The 24707-nt window shown below is 45.0% G+C and overlaps 1 protein-coding gene across 2 annotated transcripts in view; it reads left to right on the plus strand.

The window, feature by feature from the left end:
- Window positions 1–24707, plus strand: part of PIAS1 (protein inhibitor of activated STAT 1) — a 49262-nt gene that overhangs the window by 13710 nt on the left and 10845 nt on the right. For both annotated transcript variants that reach the window (XM_039557602.1, XM_039557603.1), the window contains exons 2-6: window positions 7392–7836; window positions 19389–19473; window positions 20045–20092; window positions 21110–21200; window positions 22039–22173. In XM_039557602.1, coding sequence (XP_039413536.1) covers window positions 7392–7836; window positions 19389–19473; window positions 20045–20092; window positions 21110–21200; window positions 22039–22173 — 804 coding nt within the window. The remainder of the gene's footprint in view (window positions 1–7391; window positions 7837–19388; window positions 19474–20044; window positions 20093–21109; window positions 21201–22038; window positions 22174–24707) is intronic.

Genomic DNA, 24707 nt, shown 5'->3' on the forward strand with positions numbered 1-24707 from the left:
TGGTGTTTCTGCCATTACTTGTCATGGAAATCATTCCAGCAAAAGGAATTCCCAGCTGCAAAGAGAAAGACACCAGGGACAATTAAGTTTGAGCATGGCTGAAAAAACCTGGAGTCTCCAAGAAAATGGAGATTACCACTGTGTCAGCAACCTTATTTAATACCAAAAGTAATAATATCGTTCACCTAGCGGGGAAAGTCTCCTGAGACCGGTAAAGCTTTCGTTACGGATTAAGATAAAATGTGACTTGCTTTAAATCAAGCCCACTTTAGACATGACTTAAGTCTTGGCAGACTTTTCCTAACAAATCTCTCACAGCTGGAGCAAGTCCCTGCCCCAGCATCTCTGCCCAGCATGGTTGGTGCATCCTCATTGTCACCAAACAAAAAACCCCCACGGGGTTAAGTGTTCAGTACTGAATTTGGGGTGTGTGGTCACCTGGTTTGGCTGGTTCTCCCTCCTGGAGAGAGGAAATAACCTGTAGGAGAAGGGCTGGAATGGAGGTCCAGAGGGGCAATTGCCTGCACTAACATGCCAGGTTTTATGTGTCAATGCTTTTAGAAGGTATTTCCCATGTCCCAGAGCACAGCAAAATACCACAAGCATCTGCCAAAAGCATAAGACAACCTTTAAGACACGGGGATTATGTTGAAAATTCCAAACTCTGCCTGTTACCAGCAGCAGCTCAGGGGGCTCTGTGTTTGCTTTTCCAAGATCCTGTCACTCGTCACTGAGTTTTGGTGCTTTTATCACTGTGGGGTTTTTGAATCCAGGCAGTGATAGACATCCCAAAGAACTTGGTGACATCACTGGTGTGGGATGAGATGGAGGGCTCTGGCTGGAATTTACAGAATTTATTGGTGTTTAGGTATGAAACAGCATCACTGACCTTCCTGAAACTTACTGAATTTGGGGATAGGCAGGTTTTACCAACGTAATAGATATAAACAAGAAGAAGTGTTTGCCAGGACCAGGTGAGGAGAATATTCCTTGGGTTAATTATCCGTGGAATTCCAGGTTTAGTGGTGATGTGCTTCCATGGGCTCATACAGAAGGATTTTGGTGGGAGATCCTGTCCAGAAGCTTCCACCTGAACTGCTGCAGTTTTTATGATCTCCTCCCCGACAGATTCTTAGTATTAGCACTGATCTTAAAGTTGTAGGATCTGGGTTTAAAATTGCACAATCACAGAATCATTAAGGCTGAGAGAGCTTCATCGTTCAGGCAGGTTGGTTCAAGGGTCGTAATGTTTCTATTAAAAGATCTGCAGCACCCATGTGATTCACAAGGAAATCTCTTGTTTGTGAGCCTGCAGAGGTAAATAACACCTGATGGCTCCAGCTTTATGGGTGCTTTCTCAGCTGCCGTGGCAGGGAATGCATTGCTTGGGGAAAATCATGAATACAGTTTGAGCTTAAGGAAGCCCAGGTCTCTGGAGGTGCCATCAGCAGCTCTGCCCAGGCTGTTTTGGCATTTCCAGCAGCATTTTGTTGACTGATTTTTACTGGTTTCAAGCCTGTTTTTCTTGCCAGCTGTTCAGATGAGTAGATTTGCTCCTACAATTACCACCTGTCCTTTATGAGCACTGATACACCGTGTAAATAGAGGTTTCTTTGACTAAGAAATACTCAATCCTCTTGTGTGTGCAACAAAAAGCAAATAATATTTGTACCTGCTACTGCCTTGTACTTGTTCCTTTGGTGCTGCCTTCATTCCCAAAGCCTCGGAGGTCCCACCCCAGCAAAAAGAGTTTTTCCTGATGAAAGCCAGTAGCCTCCTTAAAGCTTGGAGGATGTTGCATATTTATGACCGTTCTTCTGTGCCTTTGCCTCCCCTCTGGTTTGAATTACAGGGACTTCAACCTGTGGCTGTTTTGGTTGCCTGAGACAAATGCAGGAAGTCACAGCCTGTCATCGAGGCACTCGAGCTTCCCGGGATTTGTTTCACTCCCTCTTGCAGATTTTCAGGAGACTGAGTTCAGTTTTTATAGTTCAGCCTTGAGAGCTTCCTTGGTGAGCCTTGCAGGTGGAATTTAGGGCTAGGGAATGTGGTTTATTAAAAATGGAGATATTTTTACCTTCCTGATTGTTCAGTTTCACAAATCTTAAATATCCAAGAAGCCAAGAGTTTAGTCAGAGTGTAGAGAGCTTCCTTCTGCAGAAAATTGCCCTCAGGGGTTAAGGAGGCTGCTCAGAGCATGCAGGAGCTGTATTTTTACAGCTGGGGGTTGGAGTTTAGTGGGATTAATTCAGAACCATTTCCATACTCATCTAACACTTCCTCATTGCTTTTATTAGAGAGAGAAAAAGACCAATTTTTATTTTTTTACCTGCCTTTTGGAAGTGATTATGGAATTCCTTTTTCATAGGGGGGAAATTTCCATTTGTGTTGTCCTTCACCTTCGAAGGAATTTGCTGCAGAGCCTGCTCTCTTCTGTCATAATGACTCTTAATTACTAAAAGATCACTAAAGCTAATCACTGTGTTTTTAATAACAAGAAATTTACTGTCACTGCCTGAAGTTGCTGTTTATAAACAGGTGATCTCCCTTTTTTTTTCTCCTTTTACTTACTCTCTTCCATCTTTTGTCTGGGGTCTGAGGTGATTTTTTCTTTTCATTCCTATTTTTTTCCCCCTTCACCTTTCGTGTTAATGCTTGGAGGATTGGGGAGGACCTGTTGGATTGCTTTAGGCACAGAATGTGGTGTGGGCCCCAGCCAAATGCTTCTTGTTGTGCTGGCAAATCATTAGAATGTGTTTTGGAGCTTATTCCCTGCTTCTGCTTATCATAAACATCCAGGAATAACTTGTAGGATTCTCCAGATAGATCCTGGGGCTGACAACTGGAGATGGAGAAATATCTTCTCTAAAAAATCCAGATCAAACAGTGGGATTAGAATGTTTTGCTTTGCAGGCAGTTCTTGTGCTTCTGGACAGGTGAAAAATGCTCAGTCTTGTCCGTCACTCTGTGGACACTGCTCAGTTTATTAAAAATATAAATAAATACTGGCTGCTGCCTGGTTTTCACCTCTCAGACAAGTCCCTCCCTTCTAAAAATGGGGGGAAGAAGATGCAGGTTCCCCGTGCGTGGTGTTGGATCTCAGCAGATAACCTGGGTCTGATCTTTCTCCAGCAGCAGCACTTGCAGCTCCTCTTCCTGCATTTCAAAGCAGAGTTTAAACCTCCCTGTGTTTTCCAGGCCAGGAATGATATTGCCTGCCTGCATTTGCTCATTCCCCTGAATAATTGGTGCCTGTGAGACCAGCCACAGGTTTTCCAGGGAATTTCTTATCCAGAGGCACCAACACTTAAATTTTATTTATTTTTTATTTATTTTTAAGCTTAATTCCTAACTTTCATAAGGCATGGAGACAAGATGTAATTCCTGAAAACAATTTTCTCTCCTCTGACCTGTTAACCTGTGCTAAGGGTTGGAATTCCTTGAGCTGGGAATCTGCCCAGTTTGGGAATCTTTCCTTGGGTGGAACAACTGGGCTTGTGTGGAAAGCCAAGATTTCATCTCTGCTATTGCCCTTGCAGAGAAAATCGAAGTAAATGATTCTTACCTTAAACAGTTTCCATCTCTAATAGCTTTTAAAAGAATGTAATGATTATTTTGGAAAAGAGCTGTAGGTAGGACATCCCTTTCCTCTGGATAAGCACCAGAGAGCAGTGGGGAATGATGTCAGTGCTGCCCATGGATTACTCTCCTAAACTTTTAACTGTCTTTTTCCAAACCTTCTTGGTTATCTGAAGTAGTTGTGGAGCAGGGAATTCTCCTTGTTCCCAGGTGGGTTGTTCCAGAATGTTTCCTCAACACAGAGAAATTGGGGATGCTCCTACTCCTGCAGCAGTGGGAACGGCATCAAATGCTTGGGATGACACAGCCAGAAAAATGGCCCAGGTTGGACACAGTTGGAGACTGGGAGGTGGCAAAATAACCTGGCTTCTTTCCCACCTCACGCAGACAATTACGGGACTTGTTTGATGGCAGCAAAATTCCCGGAGGGATTTGGGAAGGACTGTGGTGTCGGAGTTGGGATGAGAACGTTGGAGAGGGAGCACGGATAAGGAATCCATGACTAATGCAGGTTTGGTGGAGCAGCACGTGGTTGTGTTGTGTTGTCGAGCAGGAAATGTCAGATTGTGTTTAGAGATCACAGAGTCCTTCACTCCAGGAAGGTCTTCACAGGGAGTCGGGACAGAAATGTGCCACCAACCTGAGCTAGGTGGGGTTTCTGGAAAGCTTCTTTCACTCTCTGAACGATGTCTCTCACCAGCCTCGTCCTCTCTTTGGGTTTCGGGTATTCCCTGAGTATGACAGGTTCCAAAATGCACAATACTAATGTGTGTTTGATGCTGGGGTTTGTTGGCAACCAGTCTGAGTGGCAAAAACCTCAACCTTTTTAGAGCTAAATAGCATCAGTTTCTTGTGCGCTGCTGTGATATGTGTAGGAATGGGAATTCCCATTACTAAACACCTGCAATTGCAGCGTGCAGGATTTCTCTGCAGCCAGTCCTTGGGAAAAACGTGCATATCCAAAGCAGTTCAGCTTTTCTTTGTGGTTTTGTTACTTTTGTTCCTGTTAGGAAAGAGAAGTCCAAACATTTTGGCGATTCTGCTCGGCAGCCAGAGGTGGGAGCAGTTACTTGTGCTGTGGGTATTTGCTGTTGTTGGGGCCAGGCTCTTTGTGGTGGGCTTTGTACCTGGCAGGTGCCAGTGATCTTTTCACTAAATTGCTGCAGGCAACAGGAAAGAAAAGCAAGATTTCCTGAAGCAAAACGCTTTGTGTCTTTGCCCTTCAGCTTTGCTGCTGCAACTGAGCCAGCGAGGGGTTGGAATTGTGATGAGGTGAGATGTGACAGAGAAAACGTGACAAGTTGCAGCTTTTTCATGTATTTACTTGGTGTGTCTGGCAGCACTTGGGTTGTTTCCCTGCTGTACTATCCTGCCTGTTCCAGGGTCAGGATGCCATGGACCAAGGGATTGGAACCTGGAGAGGGCTTGGATTTCTGCTGGTGGGGCTGGGTTGGAGGAGGGGACAGGAATATTCCTGTTCATGTTGTGTGAGACCTTTCCCAGCTCGGCTTCCCGGTGCCCCTGAGGGACACAGTCCCCCAGCAAAGCCCTGTGCAAGGTGGGGTGGTTTAAGGCATTGCCTCCCTTTGCTGTGGAGGAAGGGTTTGTCTGTAAAGTGAGGAGCTGTAATGAACCCGCACGGCTTCACTGCTGGTTTTAAGGGTGGCTCTGTTGGTGCCCTGAACATTGCAAACAGAATTGTTCTTGTCCTCGTGTGCGAGGAATGTGCCAGGGTGGGGAAGATGTGGGAATTTTGTTTGTTTTGGTCTCTGGGTCTGGCTCCACCGTGGACCCTGCATTCTGTGTGCTCATTCCAGCTCGCCTTTACCTTAAAAACAGAAATCATCCCGCATGGAGCAGGAGCTTCTCTGTTGCCTCAATTATTTCTTAATTCTCTTGTGCTCTTTGCAAACTGGGCCCGTGAGTTTATTACAAAACAAGAGCAGAGTGAAGCTCTGAGAGGTTCTGGCTGTTCAGGAAGCGACTTTTAATGGTGATGGCATTAAACCCATCAGCTCTAACTACTCATTCTGTTGAAGAAGTGTTTGTAAAGCATTATAAATAGTGTTTTTCCATGTTTCAGATCTATTTGTTTCACTTTCCTTTCAGCTGTCAACACTTCAGATTGGAACTGAAATGCCTTATTCTTTTAAGACATCTTCATTTCTTACCAAGTACCTCGTCTGTTCTCATTAGTAGCTCTGTGACAGTCCCACAGTTAAGTGTGAAGAAAGTTCTTGGGGAAAAAAAACCAACTCCATTTCTACCCAAAGGGTTTGTGGAAGGCTGCAGCAAGGCTTATCTAGGATTAGCAGCGAGATTCCTGAGCTCTGGTGCTGTGGTTCAGCAGAGCAGAAATCTTGTGGCAAACTTGAGTTCAGTGTGGCTGATGCAAACCTCATTGAAGACGTGAATCATCTCATTCAGGGCTTTTAAATAACAGGACCAGTTTCAGTGGAGGGAAAAACCTCCTGTGGACACCTGGGCGGTGAAGATCTCTTGCAGGTGGTGGAGCTTTGAGGAAGTGATGGGAGTTTCAGGCTGGTTGTGCTAAAGCCAGGGGCAGCACCTTTCTAATCTTGGCACTTCAGGTTTAAGAATGAACGTGAATAAAATCAGAGCAGTGTTTGAGACTGAATGAATGCCTTGCACAGTTTGAAGGACCAGAGAGGATGGGAGCATTTGTAGTTAAATGCAGAGATTCCAAATGGAAATTCTGGTTTGGGCCTCCATCCTTCAGTGGCTGGGAAATTGCAGAACCCTCGTGTGCTGAATTAGGTGCTTTGGTCCCAAATATTTACATCAAGTATTGTTTGGAATTGGATCTTTTGGGATTGACTACAAAATATTCAGGGTATTTCATGCAGAAGGGCAGCCAGTCATATCAGTGGGCTTTAGGTATTTCACTTCCTTGTGATTCCTTGGGAATCCAAAATTCTGCAGGGATATCATCATTCCAGCTGATGTCTCAGGCCATCTGATGATGAACAAGCTGCTGTCAAGTGCTGAAGTATATTTTTCAATAAAAACCAGGCGCCGAAGTTGATTTTCTGGCTCCTGCCTGCCTTGCTGATGCGCACTGGTGATTACTGGTTTCACTGGTTTGGGAAGTGTTTTTCTCAGTTCCTGGAGAAGTGAAACAGGTGACAAGTTGTACCAGTTTGATTCATTAGATCATATTGGGAGACACTGAGTGGCTGTGTTAATGAAGATGCTAATTAATAGAAGGCAAAGTCCAGCTCCCCCATCCGAAACAGGACACGCAGCTCGGATGGGAGAAGCGCAGAGATGGAATGGGAAGAAGTTTCCTTTAACCCAGGAATGATGGCATGGGGTTGCACACAAGTGGGATTATATTCACTCTACTTTTAATGTCATTGATCTCCTTTCTTTGAACCTGTGTGGATTAGTTCTGCTGCATGGCAGAAAGTGAGGGAGGCACTTGGAAGGGGTGTCTGGAGTTGAGGATTGGCACAGCTTGGATATTGTCAACGTATAACTTCTTTTACATCCAGCTAGAGCAATAAAAAATAGTTAGCATCAGAGATTCTAGCAAGTGACTAAAAAATGATTCGAGTTACAACCTTTATTTTGCACTGGCAACTTGTCCTTTTCTCAGGTTTTTTCCCCACAGAATGGAAATGCCTTTAAAAATCTCTCATTGCAGACTTTAAAATAAATATCTGTGAGCACTGTAAAAGGGGGCAGAGCAGTGGCGCCGTGCCTTCACTCTTAATGGGCTTCAGGCACTTTCTAGTGTTGCTGCGGATGCTGGAAGTTGAGTATTAATTCTTTGTTTTGTTTCTTTGAAGCAAATGGTTATGAGCCTTCGAGTTTCGGAACTGCAGGTGCTGCTGGGCTACGCGGGGAGGAACAAGCACGGCCGCAAACACGAACTGCTGACGAAAGCCCTGCACTTGCTCAAGGCTGGCTGCAGCCCCGCCGTCCAGATGAAAATCAAAGAACTCTATAGGAGAAGGTTCCCCCAGAAAATCATGACCCCAGCAGACCTGTCCATCCCCAGTGTGCACTCGAGCTCCATGCCGGCCACGCTGTCGCCATCCACCATTCCACAGCTCGGCTACGACGGCCCCCCCGCCACGTCCCCCTTGCTCCCCGTGTCACTCCTGGGACCCAAACACGAACTGGAACTGCCCCACCTCACCTCGGCCCTGCACCCCGTGCACCCCGACATCAAACTGCAGAAACTCCCTTTTTATGACTTGTTGGATGAGCTGATCAAACCCACCAGCCTAGGTAAGAAAACCTCGTCCCGACACTTGGTGGTGTTTGGGGAATAATGGCCCAATTCAGCTGCTGGTGCAGCAACTGGTTAAATATTGCATCATACCAGTGTTTAGAGAATTGCTATTTTTGGTAACTTTTGGAACAGATTGTTCTACATGGAGAGACGTCTTACGTAACACTCATTAGTTGCTTTAGCTGAGCCTCTAAATATGGTTTAAACATCCGTTATTTTTAAGGGGGGACTTTGACAAGAAGCAAACTAAATCTTAGAAAAAAATGAAAAAGAAAAACCAGTCTGCTTTCAGTAGTTCTTATAAACCACAGAGTTTCATTATTAAAAAAAAACCCCAAACTAAACAAAACTACCCCCAAATCCATCAAGCTTCTAAAATGTTCTCTTCTGTGCAGGGAAGGAATGCCAGGCTGGAAATTTGCTGGATCCATTACAGTCTGAACATCTGAATTTAGGGAGGCTTGTGGTTCTTTTGCAGTTGTGGCTACTTTTCTTGCAACTGATTTTTTGTATGAAGGTATAAATCACTGGTGGAGCTGCTGAGAAGGATCTGCTGCTTCCAGAGCATTATATAATGTGGGATTTCTCTGGCTCCACGTAGCACTTCACAGCATGGTTAACTTTTAATACTCTTAAATATTGCCTAAATGCAACAGTTCTGGTGATTTCTGAGGGGCTGCTCGTGGAACCTTCTGCTGGCTTGAAACCCCAGGAAAGATTCACTGCTGGTTGGAGGAGCAGATTTGTGAGAGGAGATCTGGGAAGAGAGGGTGGGTGAGTGAGAAAAAAAAGTCCTTTGCAGAAGAAATCCCTTGTAAACAAAGCTGAGCAGGTACTTTCCAGTGACAGTCTGAAGGGCTGTGGGGATGTGGGAGGCCTGATGTGTGAGTGCTGAGGGTTGTCTGTGCATTTCTAAAGGATCTGGCACGGTTGCTTGCATATTTTTTTGGTTTAGCTGCTGTAATTGAAGGAAAAGCAGAGAGTTTTTGGTAATTTAATCTTCTGGTTCAGGTATTCTTTCCAGAGGTGCACTGTATCTATTTAGCTTTAATCTAAACCCTAATTGATTAATAACCATTCCAGGCAATGCTGGTGGTGTGAGCTAATTAGCTACTTGGTATGTGTCTCATTGCTTTTCCATTATAAATACTTCAAAATAAGGCTGTAATTTCCACAAGACATTCCAGTGCAGGAATGATGGTGTGCATTGATTCCTGCATGTGGGGAGAGCACTTTGCTGTCAGCTCTCTGTCTGACAGGCCAGCCCCAAATGCAGGGATCGTAATTCACTCCCTGCCAGGTCTCAGTGCCTCAGGAGTTGATGGACAATGGGATATTTTTCCCCTTTTTGCAGTGTCAGGGTGAGAAAAAGGAAGTGAAATTCCAAGCGGATAGATACCTTTGGAAGCAATCCCTGTCCTTTCTGTTAACTTCAGGAGTGTTGGGGGCTTTTGTTTTGTATGGGAATTCTGTTTGTCTGAAACAATCCTGTTAAAAACCTTTTTACTTGAGCATTTGAGGGAAGAGCTGCAGTGTCCGTGCATATCACAGAACCCTGGAATGGTTTGGGTTGGAAGGGACCTTAAAGCCCATCCAGTCCCATCCCCACACCTTCCACTATCCCAGGCTGCTCCAAGCCTTGTCCAACCTGGCCTTGGATACTTCCAGGGATCCAGGGGCAGCCACAGCTTCTCTGGGCACCCTGTGCCAGGGCCTCACCACCCTGTTCAGACTTGGATTCGTGTTCTCTGTTGATTACTGATACTTTGCAAAGTCTGAAATGATTTGTAGAATATTTGCCCCAGATGGTTTGAGCATCCTTCTCGCTGCTGCCAGCAGTGTGGGTTTCCTCAAGTGTCCAATGTGTAGGTTCCCTGGTTTGTTTTCCACTGGCAGATCCTACTGCAGACGCTCAGAACCTGGCATTCAGCCAGCGTTTCAGCATCTCCTGCTTGCTTTTTCCCATCAGATTACTCATGGGATAGGGATAAAGAACTTTTGAATTTACTCTGCTGCCCTCCCCCACAAGGATGAACTGATGACCTGATGTGGGGTTTGGAATAATTCTCTGCCTGCTTGAAATAGAACCTACTGGAAGAGAAAGAAAATGTGTGTGCGAGAGAGAATTTGTCTAATTCAAGTTTCAGATCCTTCTGGGATGACAGTCATTACCTAAAACTGGGCAAAGCACATCCTTGGGTGAGATTGCCCCTGGTTGTTCCCAAGTCCAGCTGGGAAGGTTTGCTATCGTTTTCTGTCCCTTTGAGAAGTGATGGTTGATTGGAGAAGCAGTAATTGGAGAGAGCCTCAGGGCAGGGAGTTGCCCAGCAGGGAACTCGAACAGGCATTCTGTACCCAAATATTTCTTTGGGTGGGTGGGTAGCACACAACTAATGTGAGGAACGGATGAGGAAATGAAATCTGCTAACTCTGATTTGTAACGTCAGGAACAGGAGGGAATAGATGTTACCTCCTTCCACTTGAGTGCGGCTCTGGCCCAGGATTCACGTGGATGCTGGCTGCTTGCTGGGCTGGATTCATGGAATGCAGGATTTATCCATCTGCACCCTTCTCACCAGCACCTATTGAGCGTGGCTGGCTGAATCCCAGGATCACTGACATTGGAAAAGCCCTCCAAGATCATGGAGTCCAACCTTTGATCAGCACCTTGTCACCAGCCCAGGCTCTGAGTGCCACGTCCAGTCCTTCCTTGGGCATTGCTGATGTGAGACAAAGAGACATTTGTTCATTTGCTGTGGAGCTGTTGAATTTGATCCACATTTTATTAGTCACCCTCACTGCCAAGTGGAGAAAGCATCGAGATGGGATGGGTTTGTGTCCAAGCCAGCCAGGAAGGCTCCTTGTTCTGCAAATGTGTGCTGGTGGGTGAATGTGCACTGAGCTCTCTGCCGTGGTTAACCACCATTTGAAGTGATTCTATGGCTTTTTTATTTTTGGAGGAAAAGCTGTCCACTCTGGCCTTGGTGGAATGCATGCAAGTTGCCTTATTACTGTGCTTCTCTGTTGTTTTTTAATAGGATCTCTTAAAGAGGAGAATTTAGGTTGTTTGTCAAGTGAAGCTGCAGCTCTCACTTAATTCTCCCATTTCCAGCCCCCAGAGCCCAGACGTTGCTAATTGGTTGTTTTTTAAGCACATTTTCTAAAAGTAACTCCTAACACACAGATAAGATCTCTTTTGTGTGGTGAAGTGTGTTTACTGTGAGTAACAAGGACCAGAATTTGCCAGATTATTATGGAAGGGACATGAGATAGTTAAGTAACATCTTAAAAATGTGTCTTGTTACAGCAAATGTCATTCCTAATTGCTTTAGCTGTGTAGTCGTTCCAAAAAACATTTTAACTGGCTTAGGGGCCTTCACTTACCTGTAAGGGGAATGAAGCTTTTTTTTTTTCCAATTGAAAGGATTAAAGAGGCTGTGAGCTCTCCTCCTCTTTAAAATCAGTCCAAATGGCAGAAGGATCATCATCCTGCAGTTTATTTGCTGTGCTTCAGCTCTCAGTGATATGAACACAGCACTCACTGAAAGTTGGATCAGAGCCAGAGGAATTAGAATTTTTACCTGCAGCCTCCTGGAAGGAAGAGGCACAGATCAGTCATTATCCCTCAGAGCCAGGAGAATTCCAGACTCCAGGTACCATCAGAGCTTCCAGTGCCTCTACTGAGGCTTCTCTGGATGGAGGTCTCACTTTAATTTCTTGATTTCTGGACTCTACCACCAGGATTTCTCCCGGCAGCAGAATTTCCCCCTCAGGGATTGAGTCCTTGTTCCCCAACCAGCATTTGTTCTCCTGACCTGCACTTACCATGAATTTCCTTTGGCTGTGAGTGATCCTGGTGCCTTGGACATGGAGCCAGACCTTGCAACCGAGCTGCCTGAAATCTTTAGGGTGCCTGCAGTTCAAGGTACAGCCATTAAACAATTAAACAATTCAGTGCACAAGAAAGCTGGGTTGGAAACAAGAAAGTTTTGCTTGGCAAGTATTTCTCCTTTTTCTCTATCAGTGAGCTGATCTCTTGCTCTGTGCAATTGCTGTTACGGTTTATATGAAAGTCACGCTTTTACTGTCTTCTGTGTTTATTATTTTTTGAAATGTACTTTGTGGGAGGAAGTTCAACAAAACACTATATTCTCAACTCAGCTTTGAGCTCTCTGACTTCCGGCCCTGCAGCTTTTCGTTGTGCAAGAAGGGGGTGAAATATTAGCTCTGTGCTGGGGCTGCACTGGAATTACAGTGCACTTGGGGTTCTTCTTTTGGATTTGCGTGCGCTGGGCCTCAAGTTAAGCTTTCCACAGTCAAGAGTGTTTCTTTAAAGTCTGAGAGAGCTTTAACCAACTGGGTAACTCCTGTGCTAAAAACAAGGAGTGTCATTTATTGAGGCTCTCTTCAGCTGATTGCTCAATCTCCTCATGCGTAGAGCTGAGGTCACCGATATTCCAGGCCCCAACAGGATGTGGATGTCCCAAGATTCCAGGCCCTGACAGGATGTGGATGTTTCCAGACACGGCTGCTCTGCTGTGAATGGAGCTGGGAAGCCACTTGGCTTCCACGGAACCATAGAGAATATAAAATATCAGGAGGAGCAGGGAACAAAATCCATCTCCTGGCCCTGCGCAGGACATCCCAACAATCCCGCGCTGTGCCTGAGGAAAGAAACTTCCTTGTTGAGAGGAAGACTTCTCCGGAACTGTGATCCATGCAGGGAGGTGGCAGTGCTGACTTGGTGCTGCTCCTTTGAAGTGTCTGACTTGGTGCTTTTAGGAATAAAAGTTAAATTACTGAGGCATGAAAGCAGCTTTTGAGTTGTGGGACATAATTCAGGTGTCTGAAGGAATTGAGGGGCTGTTCCTTCACTCTGGAAAAATGATGAATGTGGAGTGGAGATCCACGGCCCTAGGAGGATGAGAGGAGAGTTGGAATCCATCCACAGAGGTGGGTTGGGAGAGTGGAGACTTTGGGCATGGAATGTTGGCATGGAAGTGTCCCCTAATCTTCCTGCAGGTCTTCAGAAATGCTCTACGCCATGAGTGATTTAAAGAATAATCAAACATAAGTGTCTGTCCAATTGCACATAATTTCCAGCTGATCTGTTCTGTATTCTGTTTATACAACATATCTGAAAGAGTTATAAAATACATAATATTTATGGATTAATTGTAGCCCTTGGAGTATTTCCAGGCTATTTTCATATATATGTTTAGGCACAATTTCAAATAAGCTCCTTCACATCTCTTTACTCCCTTCCTTTCCCACCCCCAGGGTGGCTCTGCCTGTTCCTCCTGAGGATTAACTGTGAGTTGAACAGAATCTAAAAATGATTTGAAGGGATAAATGCAGCAGCTGACCAGAGCCAGGGTTCAGTTTTTCATCTGTTCTAAGGTGGAGAACGTGGTCCTGTCACTTCACTTTTCTCGGGCTGCTTGTGGGCACAGTTGTGACCTGTGGAGGTGGGAGAAGAGCTCATCAAGGAAAGAAGGATTTGAGTGTTTACTAAAATGCTTCCCCTCAAGTAGTTTTGGAGTGTTTTGAAAGGTTGAGGATGCAGCATCCGTTGTGATAAGTGATGGAGATGAAGTGGAATGGCCAAGGTGTGACAAAAAGCAGTGGGAATTTGGGATTTCTCTTGGTGCTGGACATGAGCTCAGAGCTCCTGAACCCCACAGCTTGTGCAGGACATGGCTGAGGGATGTCAGATATTGGATATTGGGATGCAGAGCCCTCCTTCGGCATGGGCTGGCGTGGCTTTAGTGATGGCTGAGAGGCTTTTCCAGGGAGAGGGTGGCTCCAGGAGGGATCTGGCTGCGCCCAGCCCCATCCTGCTCACTGCAGCTGCATTTAAGGGCAGCAGGAAGTGCAGGGAATGGTAGGTGGTGGTTTGAAAGCACTGCTGGTTCCAGAAGATGACAGAGCTTGGGGCTGAGAGGTTGTGGTTCAGAGGCAGGAAGTGTTGATGTGTAAATAAACACTCGGTTACCCGGGAACTCCAGAAATTGGGGTGGCTTTAAAGGCCTCGTGGTGCAGCCTGAGATGAGATCCCCCATTAAGGTGAATCCTCTCAGCATTTTTCTCCCACAGACCCACTTGGATCGTGCTTCCCTACAGCCATTAGAGCTCAACCCCAGCCTTGGCTCCTGCTTCCAAACACAGCTGGATAAATGAGCCCTGGGCAGAGCGATCCAGGAGGCTCCGGACAGCCGGAGCGATGAGGAGCCGTGCTGTGGTGTTGTGTTACGGATTTCCTGCCTTCTGCTGCCCTGGAGCAGGGCTCAAAGCCTCTCTGCATTTTAACATTTTCAAAGCTTCATGTTTTCTGTGCCCTCCTCTAAGCACAGTCAGTTTTCTGGTTGGGAGGCAGGGATTAAATTTTCAGCAGTGATATTTGATAGAGGACTGAGCATAAATTGATGCGATGCCTTCTGTTGTTTAAAGGAAAAGCAAAATGAGGCATCTCACCTGTCTGGGGAGGAAAAGCAAGAATTGGGGAATATCCTGAGTTGGGAAGGACCCAGCAGGATTATCCAGTCCAGCTCCTGGTCCTGCACAGACACCCCAAAATCCCACCCTGTGCATCCTTGGGAGCGTTGTCCCACATTCCTGGAGCTCTGGCAGCCTCGGGGCCGTGCCCATTCCCTGGGGAGCCTGGTCAGTGCCCAGCACCCCCAGGGGAAAAACCTTTCCCTGAACTCCATCCCAAACCCCTCACTCAGCTTGCCTCGTCCTGTGCCTGGTCACAGAGAGCAGAGCTGCCCCTCATGAGGAAGTTCCAGACAGCTATTCCGTATTTGTGGTTAATATTTTGACAAATGTAGCTAATCCAGACTGTTAGGTTAGTGAATAACCAATTAGGCATCCCTTGTTTTTCTTATAGCATGCAGCAAAAGTTTCCTCTACTGCTCATACTCTTCCTTAACACAACTGGTTTTGCCTTTGGAAATCAACACAATTATTGGGAATCATTGGGAAAGGGCCCATTCAGTGGTATCTTAGGTAACAACTGTGGTGTAAAGTACAAACTTAATTTCAGTCCAAGCCTCTCTGTAATATATTCCCTCCAGCTTAATAAGCTGCACTGGGTGATAATGGTGGGAAGATGAACCTCAGTTTATTGGTCAGCTGTGTTAGGAAGCATCACCACCTCCGCTCTGTGATCCCAGAAAATTCATGAAAGATTTGAGGGTGTTTGTGCCTGAATGGAAATTCAGAGAGTAGCTTTTTCTCAAGACAGCAAGAGGTATTTTACTGCAGAAAGATTGTGTGGCTATTTTTAGCCCTGGGTACTGGTGAGGTGGAACAGAATATTTTTAGAGCTGTAGAAAATGCAGCCACTCAAGATGGGTTCTTTTTTTTCACTCTGGTGCTGGAGGGGTTTTCCAAAATAAAGAGCAGAATTAGTAGAAAATGCCTTTTCTGTGTCATTTTTGTTTATTAAATAGGTGATCTATTGATTGTGTGTATGTACATGTATTGTAATATATATATACACGCACCTATATATACAGTGTGTGTGTATATATATATTTTTTTATATATATATTCCTATAGGATTTAAAGTGTTTTGGCCCTGTGGATGCCATATATTGAAACAGTTTTCCCTTAAATTTTGAAAACTTTTTACCTGAGTAAAATGTTTTAAGAAAATCCTCAACCAGCAAGGCACAATTGTGTCCCTCAGTTAATCTGTACCAACCCCAGGTGCTGTTTGGATCATTCCTGGAGTGAGGTAAACCTGGAGTAATTCAGGAAATGGTGGTGAGAGCGAATTAGGAAAAGAAGAGCTTGGGAGAAGAAACTCTGTAACTTTTTAAGCATTTTGCACTCTTGACTCTTCCAAGCTCTTTTCCATTCAGAGAGAGCTAAAGAAAGTGTTTTCATGTTTAATAAATCATAGTTATGGAAAAGAAACAACAAACCCAACCCCCAAAAAACATTCCTGGCATCTTTCTGAAGAATGTTCATATTAACTCTGTTGTCCTGGCTTGATTCCAGCTTTATTGGATTATAAATTCTATTTTCATCCACTTGGTTTTCAATTGCAGATCTATTTTTACCTTTCTTTTGTTAAATAATAATGGTTGTTTGCAGGGCATGGTTGTGTTTGTAGCCATCAGAATGATTTTATTGTCTAAGACGATATATTTGTATGTTTCTGGTTTTAATCATCCTCCAGAACTTTAAATTATGTGCTTGACTTGCCAGGATCTGTTTGGTGTTTTAAACACAGCAGATACACCAGATGAATTAATAGAAATCTGTCAGCCTTTCTGCGCTCTGAAATTCCAGATTTCCAATGTCTCTGCCTTGGAAAATCTCAAGTCTTTGGGAATAGAGGAGTTGGAGCCAGAGATAAAGATGGAAGCTCCGTGTTTCATGGAAAAGCTGCTAAATGAGCTCTGTTTCTTGTGGTTTGTTGGGATTTTCATGCATCATTTGTAGGCTAAGCAGATCTAGAAGGACTAGATATGGGCATGAAAAGCTGATAAGGGAGAAGATTAGAGAAAGCCACAAAGAAAAACCAGATTTCATCTCCCTTTTCGATGCAACTACACATCCAAGGGGCAGAGTGGTATCCTCAGAGTAGCTGAGGAGCCTGACCATAACTCGGTTGTAGTTTAATGTAGCTTCTGGTCTGTCTTCCTCTGCCTGTTCTGCTCAGTCTGTCAAGAGTTTTGAAATATTTTGATTGCCTTTTGGAGCATCTTTGCCTAATTAACAGGTTTTTTTCTTTCCTCTTTGCAATTTGGCCATGCTCCCGTGGTAATCACAGCAAGGGCTGTACACAAAACAACGTATGGAGAGCTTGGGGGTGGCAGTGCTGCTTTCCAGGGAATCAGAGCTCTGGAATCAGGGATCCAGCAGCTCCCAGGCTTTGCTCCCAGTCAGTAAAACAAGGGCACAGCACAGAGTTCCAGGAGGGTTTGGGTTGGAAGGGGCCTGAAGTCCCATCCCACCCCTGCCATGGGCAGGGACACCTTCCCCTATCCCAGCCTGCTCCAAGCCCCGGCCAGCCTGGCCTTGGACACTTGCAGGGATCCAGGGGCAGCCACAGCTTCTCTGGGAATTCCAGCCCAGCCCTTCACCACCCTCCCAGCCAGGAATTCCTTCCCAGTATCCCATCTAACCCTGCCCTCCTTCAGTTAAACCCATTACCCCTTGTCCTGTCACTCCTTGCCCTTGCAAAGTCTCCTCTTTGAGGATGCAACATTAACTGCACAAAAGACACTGAAAAGACAAAAAACCACCCAAATCTCAAGAAGAAATGTCCAAGGGTTTTTTTTATTTCGTTTTTGATTGAAGCAGAAGCTGTTTTCTGTCCTGGCATGTACCGTGAGGAGAGCTGGAATGGGGAAAGCTCCCGTGGCAGCACTCAGGGATCTCCTTCTACATTTTCTCCCAATTAAATGTATAAATGCTTTAATTTGACCAATACAACAGCTGGATATTGGGAGAAATTTCTTTCCTGGGAGAGTAGTTAAGTATTGAAACAGCTTCCCCAGGGAAGTGTGGAATCACTAACCCTGGAAGGGCTCAAAAATCAAGTTTTGATTTAGTTGACGAGGTGGTGTTCAGTCAGAGTTGGACCTGGTGATCTTGGGGGTCTTCTCCAACCTTAAAAATTCAGTGATCCTGTGAATATGGAAGTTCAAAACCCTCTTTTCATATCACTATTCAGTAAAAATAAATCTTCTATCAACATGAGCAGGGGAAAAAGGATTGAATGCGAACCTCTGGACCAAACTGTGTCACAGTTTTCCTGCTGCACGCACTTCCAGTTCCTCCTGTTTGCCCATTTCCCTGCTGCATTCCCTAAACTGGAGCTGCTGCAGAACCAAACCAAGCACAAAGATGGGCAGGGGAAAGGGAAAAGCGTGGGAAAGGCAGGGTTAGAATTTTGATAGCTGCTGGTTGACTTCTCTGGATAATTAAGCTTTAAATGAAGGTGGCATTAGTTAAATGCTCAGCAGTTTTTAATTAATAAAGTGCTGGAGTTCACACCAAAAGTTCCCAAAAAACCTTCCAGGACTTTTCTAATAAAGCCAAAGTTGACAATTTCCAGGCTAAAGCAAATATTACCTGGGAGAAAAATCAACCCAGCAGATAAAACTATGGAAAACTCGGAAATAATAACTGGAATTCCCTCATTTCTCTGCAGTGCATTAGCTTTGCTAATTCAACTTTTGTTAATTAGAGTTTGTAATGGTGATCTTTCCATTTATAGCTAAAAATAGGTGTCAAATTCTATCGAGGAGCACGTGTGAAAGCAGGTTTTCATTGTTAATTGTACACATTGTGTTTGTATTTCCTGCAGCCATTGTGCTCGCTGCGCTGGCTGGGAGGAAATGTATGCATTTCAAAATACAAGTTCTTTATAAAACTTCATGCTTTTCCAAAGATTCCCTGTGCTCCTCCAAGCAGCAACTTTCTGTTCCCCGTTCCTGCTCATCCAGCTTGGGAGCAGCAGCAAGTAGTGGAATAAATGGAAGGGTTTTGCAGCACTGTCAGGCAGGATGGATAGAGATGTAATTTTGGGAGGTTGCTGCTGGTAATATTTATACTCAGGCAGTGCCTTCACTATTGTTGGTTCCAGCCCACCACACGCTGTTTGGAACAAAATCTCTCAAGTCTCACCCTGAAGTGTTCACTCTGCTGTCACTCAGGGATGAGTCAAGAAGTGCATGATAGTAAACCAAAAAAGGGTAAATTTGTCGAGGGTTCAGTGCACTGGATGTTTATTCAGAACCCTATAAAGTTATTAAGAATAATGAGATTGAGTGGAAAGCTGCTTGCAAGGTGCACTTGGGTGTGTGTTGGTGAGTGTGCGGAGTAATTCTCTGGGGAGGTGATGCTTTCTTTTAATTTATTATTTAAAAAACTCTTTTCATTGCTGCAGTGGCCCTGTGAAGGGTTGAGTTTTAGCTAAAAGCACTATTTTAGAGATATTTAACATTAATTTCCAGCAGGAGCATTTACTCTTGAGCAGTGTTTGGTTCAGCAGAGTGGAAAGGCTTCAAAATCAGATTTTATAGTTGCAGATCTCATGAGTTCTTGGCTTATTACAGATATATTTGGTGCCTTTCAGTCCATAAAATACTGAACTGAACTGTGAGATGTCCCACATGTTGTGCTTCAGCCCCTCTGTGAACTTCTACAGGCCAAGCCATGATCTGCTGCAGTGAGGGAAATAAAAAAGTGATTGATGAGAAGTCCTAAGATATTTTTTTTTTTAATATCAGAGCACATTTGACATTAAATTACAGTGATAAAAAGCCTTGATTTGCCTCAGCTCTGCCGTTATCTTCATCCCTATTTTAATGTACACTTTATAGGCATATAAAGTTTGTTCATTGTATTTTTATTTACAGGAGGCTTTCAGTGGCAACTTCCTCATTGGCTCTAAAGCTGTACAGAGAAGCAGATGTGCCTCACACTGCTGGGCTGGCCATAAAAACGTGTGTTAGAAATGTAGACACTTTCTTCCATTATTGACTGATTGTCTGGGCTGGTTTTGATGCTCTCTGTTCTCCTGCAGCCTCAGATAACAGTCAGAGATTTCGAGAAACCTGCTTTGCCTTCGCGCTGACGCCACAGCAAGTGCAGCAGATCAGCAGTTCCATGTGAGTGAGCTCCAGCAGCCTTTAAATCCCGATAAACCACCCAAAGGAGCCAGCTTTCCATATCCCTAACTTGGAAATGGGAGGGGGATGTTTCCTCTTTTCCCCTTTGTATGGGGAGCAAAAGGGTGAGGAGGAGAGAATTCAGCACCACCAGTGAGTTTTGGGTGGGTTTCTCTGGCCCGAAGTTCTCTGCAAATCCAGAATTCTGCTTCCTGCAGCCCTTCCTTCTCTGTTAATTCACTATAAAGGTGGTACTTTACCCCTCAGAACTTCATAGTTTACCAAAAAAAAGGAAATTATATAGGTCAGATGAGGATTTATTTGTTTACCTTGAAAAATAAAAACTGTTCCTTTGAGCTTGTCTTGAGAGTGGTGGTTTGAGCACAAGTATGAAAGTCTGGTGTACATTATACATACACCTGAAAGTGTGTATTTTACACTTTTTTTGGGGTAAAAAAGAAGTGTTTTCCATAAATTGAACTTCCAGCAAACTCTTAAGGAATCTGTATTGCAATATTGAGGGATCTCTTGTGGAAACAGGATGTTTTAACCCACGTTCTCTTGTTTCCAGGGATATTTCTGGGACCAAATGTGACTTCACAGTACAGGTCCAGCTAAGGTAGGTATTTTATTGCCTGTGCTGCTGCTGGATTTTAGGATTCAGATCCTGCCCAGCAGGTTGGGAATTCCTGGATGGAGAAGAGCCTCATCCTGGTTGATTTTCTTGTCAGCGAATCCTCCTTCCTGTAACTCCACGTTTGCATTCCATGTGCCTGGGCCTGAAGAATCCATGAGCAGGGAGGGTTGTTTTTCCTAGCAGGGATGCCAAGCTCAGTATTCCATGGGCATCCCGAGGTCTGCTTCTTTAGGCACTTTGGGAATCACAGCCTGGTTAATTTGGGGGTTTTGGCAGGTGTACCACAAATTGATGAAATCCTTTCTCTCAGCCGGGTGGGGTGGGAGGGACCAAGGGCTGAGGAGGGAATCAGGGAAAACAGGGCCAGAAGGCAGCTCCCCCTCTTTGGGAGCAGCAGGTTGGTTATCCAGCCCCTGATGGGATATGGACATGGACGGGGCAGGTCCCTGGAAGGAATCCAGGGGAGCTGAGAGGCTCTTGCTGCTCCTTGGAATGCCCATTGTCCGTGAGCCGGGCTGGGAGCAGGAAGGGTGGGTCCTGCTGGGGATCCAGCAGCAAGAGCGCCTCTTTGAACTTCAGTAAATAAACTCAGCATCAGAGGCCTGAGGAGTCCGTGGCTGTGCTCAGCAGCTGCCTGGTTTGCTGGAACTGCAGCTGGGACAGTGGAAAATGTCACTTGTGACACCTTGGTCTGACCGTGGAGAGGTCAGGCTGGAGAAAAGGCAGCAAAGAAATTGGGATTGTCTGTTGTCACAGGAACCTGCCTATGGGAACGAGTCAGGCTGAGGAATTCAGGGAATCTGAGGAGGAACCTACAGCCTTCTTGAATGAACCTCTGTCATTTTGGGGGGCTTTCCTGCTTAATTGACATCATTTGAGACTGTGCTCAGCAAGACTTGTCATGATTTCATAGCTCAGTGGAAGAACAATTCCTTGCAGGAAAAGACAATCTTTAAATCACTTTAAAAGTGAAAGATGATAGCAGCTCTTTGCTTTTAGGTTTTGTTTATCAGAAACCAGTTGTCCACAAGAAGATCACTTCCCACCCAATCTATGTGTGAAAGTAAATGGGAAACCATGCAGCCTTCCAGTAAGTAAGATGTTCTTTCAATACACATTTTGGGATGCACTGTTAGGAATTATCTGCCAGAAATTAGCCTGAAAATTTATCCCTACCTTTGTTTTCATATTCTGGAGCGCTGGAATGGAAAGATCAAGGAAACTGTTTTAGCCAGTAGATCCAGAAGATGAATTCCCAAAAGACAGGAAATTTTGGTGTTTGCCCAACAGCAGCTGCCAGTCCTGGGCAGCACAGGGGCTGGGCTGGGCTGGGCAGTGTGAGCCAGGCAGGCTCCAGTGCAGGAGCTGGATATTAGGAAGAATTCCTTCCCTGGGAGAGTGGTTAAGGATTGAAACCTGGAAGGGTTCAAAAGCGACTTCGGATTTACTTGACAAGGTGGTGTTCAGTCAAAACTTGGACCTGAGGATTTTGAGGCCTTTTCCAGCCTTAATGATTCAGTGATTTTATGAAGATGGAAGTTGAAAACTCCCTTTTCAAGATCACATGTTGTTATTAAGTAAAAATAAGTCTTAATTAAAATCTTTAATGTCTTAAATTAACATGAGCAGAGGAAAAAGGATTGCATTTTAGAACCTCTGGTCCAAAGTTTAGGGGTTTTTTTGTTTAGTTTTGCTGAGACAGGAGAGGTGGCAAAGTTGCCTTCAATATTCTGTGCGCAGGGTTAGGATTTTGGATTTCTGTCAGGAGAAAGATCTTGTAGAATAGTTGGTATTTTATTGTCTGATCCTTCTCCCTTTGAATTAAACACGGAGCCCGGTCCAGGTGTATTGGGTTGTGGTGGGAGGGGCAGGAGGCAAAAGCTCTGTTGAATTCATTTTCCTGAGAGATGAAATCTTTTGGTTTTTAGGGCTATCTGCCACCAACCAAAAATGGTGTTGAACCAAAGCGCCCCAGCCGACCAATCAACATTACCTCACTCGTCCGCTTGTCCACCACGGTCCCCAACACCATCGTCGTGTCCTGGACTGCAGAGATTGGCAGAGTGAGTGACTCTGGGGTCTCTTGTATGTCTTTGAGAGATGAGCAGGTTTAACTGTGCAGGAGATCCTTGCTGGGGTAGCCACAGAGTGTCCTTGTTCAGCTGGAATTCTGTGGTGCCGGGCGGTCGGGACGTGCTCCCTCAGATCCCTCACGTGCTCCCTCAGATCGCCCCCTCATGTTTGGGGTAGGATCTCTCCCTCCTCACTCCCCCCTCCCCCCCAAATCTTTGTGGCTCAGGGAGGGCCCAGATAAAGAGATCAAGGCATCCTCTAAACCTTTTGTTTGTTGATTTGGCCAAACTTCAGACTTTGAAGCTCTTCCTGACTTCAGGGGCTTGACAAACCTTGGCTTGGACTTGCAAGGAGCGGGTGACGTTGAGCACAGAGTGGCGCATTAGAGCTGTGAGTGTGGGCACAGAACAGCACAACCCAGCTGATTTCATTGGCCTTTCCTACATTTCTCCTCTCCCAGCTGCTCTCCTCATCCTTCAGATCTAAAACCTCATGTTTTTATCACTTTTTTGTGTCTGTGGGGAGAACGTTACAACCGGTGTTAGAAAATTGCTGATGTTCCACTGGACTAATTAAATCTGGAACATGCTGCAAAAAGGGACTTCAATAAATCAGCCCATGAATTAGTGAGTTGCTTTCAGTGCTGGCAGCAAAGCTGCTGGATGGGCATTCCAGAGGCACCGTGTGCTGCTGCCACTGCCCCCATCCTGTTTTTAGAAGTCCCCAGAATTGTCCTGAGGTGAAACTTTGTCCAAGAATTTGTCAGCGTGCAAAGCCCAGGATTCCTGAACCAGCGTGGAAAAATGCTTACACTCCAGTCAGGCACAATAGGCAGTTATAAAACACCAGGATGGTATTTCATGATGGATTTCTTGTGGAGCGGAAAACAATCTCCATTCAGATTATGGGATAAAGGATGGCTGAGTGATTTTTGTAAAAAATCCTCTTTTATCTAATGAGAACTGCAGGTACCAGAAATAAGCAGTTACAAATCAGCCTGCTTTGGTTGACACTGCTGACGTGCCTCCATGCAGGTGGATGGATCCTGGATGCTGCTCTGAGGGATTCAGAATTCAGGATTTAGGGACAAGAAGAGCCCCAGGTTGGAGTTAGTCCCTTGGGAACTGGCTGGTTCTCAGGTTTCACAGATAAATCGGTTATAAAGAACATTTTGGGTAACTTCTGGCATAAGTAAGTATTAGATCCCAGAAGTGTCCAAAGCCAGGTGGGATGGGCTTGGAGCAGCCTGGTCTGTGGAAGGTGTCCCTGCCCATGGCAGGGGTGGAATGGGGTGAGCTTTAAGATCCCTTCCGATTTTGTAAGACACAATCCTTCTTAAACTGATTCTTCGAGACTTTGACAGTGAAATGTGAGGAATTATTTTTTATTTGGCTGTGCCTGTGCAGCACAAAATTTGAGTTCCTCTCTCCCCCTTCTCTCAAGAATCACTTGCATGTCCCAACTGGTGCTCCCTACCTTTGCTGGAGTCCTCATTGTGATTTTTACACAATCTGTTTCAAGAGCCTTCTGTACAGGATGCCTCGGGCAAGTTCCTGCCTTTGTAGATTCAAGCTGTCGGTAAATAATTTCACAACGTTAATTAGCATTTTTCTAACTTCTCTCCTAATTGAGGCATTAAACAAACAAGTTAAAGCAGTAGTGGTTTTTAACGATGTGAGAAGCATTCATTTCGAGAATAAAATATTTAAAACGTGGTGTTTCTGATGCTATTTCAATTTGTGCGATTTTGTGGTGAGATATATCACTGAAATCCTGCCTTCAGATCCTAAATAAAGGATGGGAGATGTCACAATTACATGGATTTTTTTAAGTGGAAACGTGTGGCAGTTGCTGGGGGAAGCCTTTTATTTTTCAATTTAAATTGTATGAATGCAGCTCCAGGTTTAGCCAATGTTTAAATCAAAAAATAATTGATGTACCCTAATGTGAGAAGACAGATTTGGTCCTTTCCATTCTGGGGATTGAGAGGTGTTGCTGCTGAATCACATTTTTAGAAAGACATTTATAACCTGATTTTTTTGGAGATTGTAAGAAAAATGAGAGCTTCAGAAATCCAGGCTATGAATTGAACTCCCTGGCAGGAAGAGCTCATTCCATGAGGGAAGGCTCACCTGAGTTATGGGACCTGACAGAGCTGGGTCCTGCCTCTGACCTGCGTGGATCCCAAAGGATTTCCTGTAGAGGCAGAAGGGAGCATCCATGGCTTTTCCTGACCCTGATAAGGAACTTTGGCACGGTCAGATCTGTGGGGACTGGTGGGGAAGTGACCCAGCCCTTGGACAGGCTGGGAGTGGGGACTTGGGCTGGGTCTCCAGAGCACATCTTGGCCCCTCTCAGCCCTTGAACTCCTGAACTGCCTTTTTCCTGTTCTTCTCTGGTGGTGCAGTTCACATTTCAGAGACAGCTGAGTGCAGGAAGAGAAGATGACCAGTGCTTCCAGATACTGCAGATGGTGCATCTTTTGAAGAAGCATCACTGCTCATTTTCCTATTTTGAAACCAAA

The sequence above is a fragment of the Corvus cornix genome, chromosome 10 (assembly GCF_000738735.6).
Source record: "Corvus cornix cornix isolate S_Up_H32 chromosome 10, ASM73873v5, whole genome shotgun sequence".
Classification (NCBI taxonomy): domain Eukaryota; kingdom Metazoa; phylum Chordata; class Aves; order Passeriformes; family Corvidae; genus Corvus; species Corvus cornix.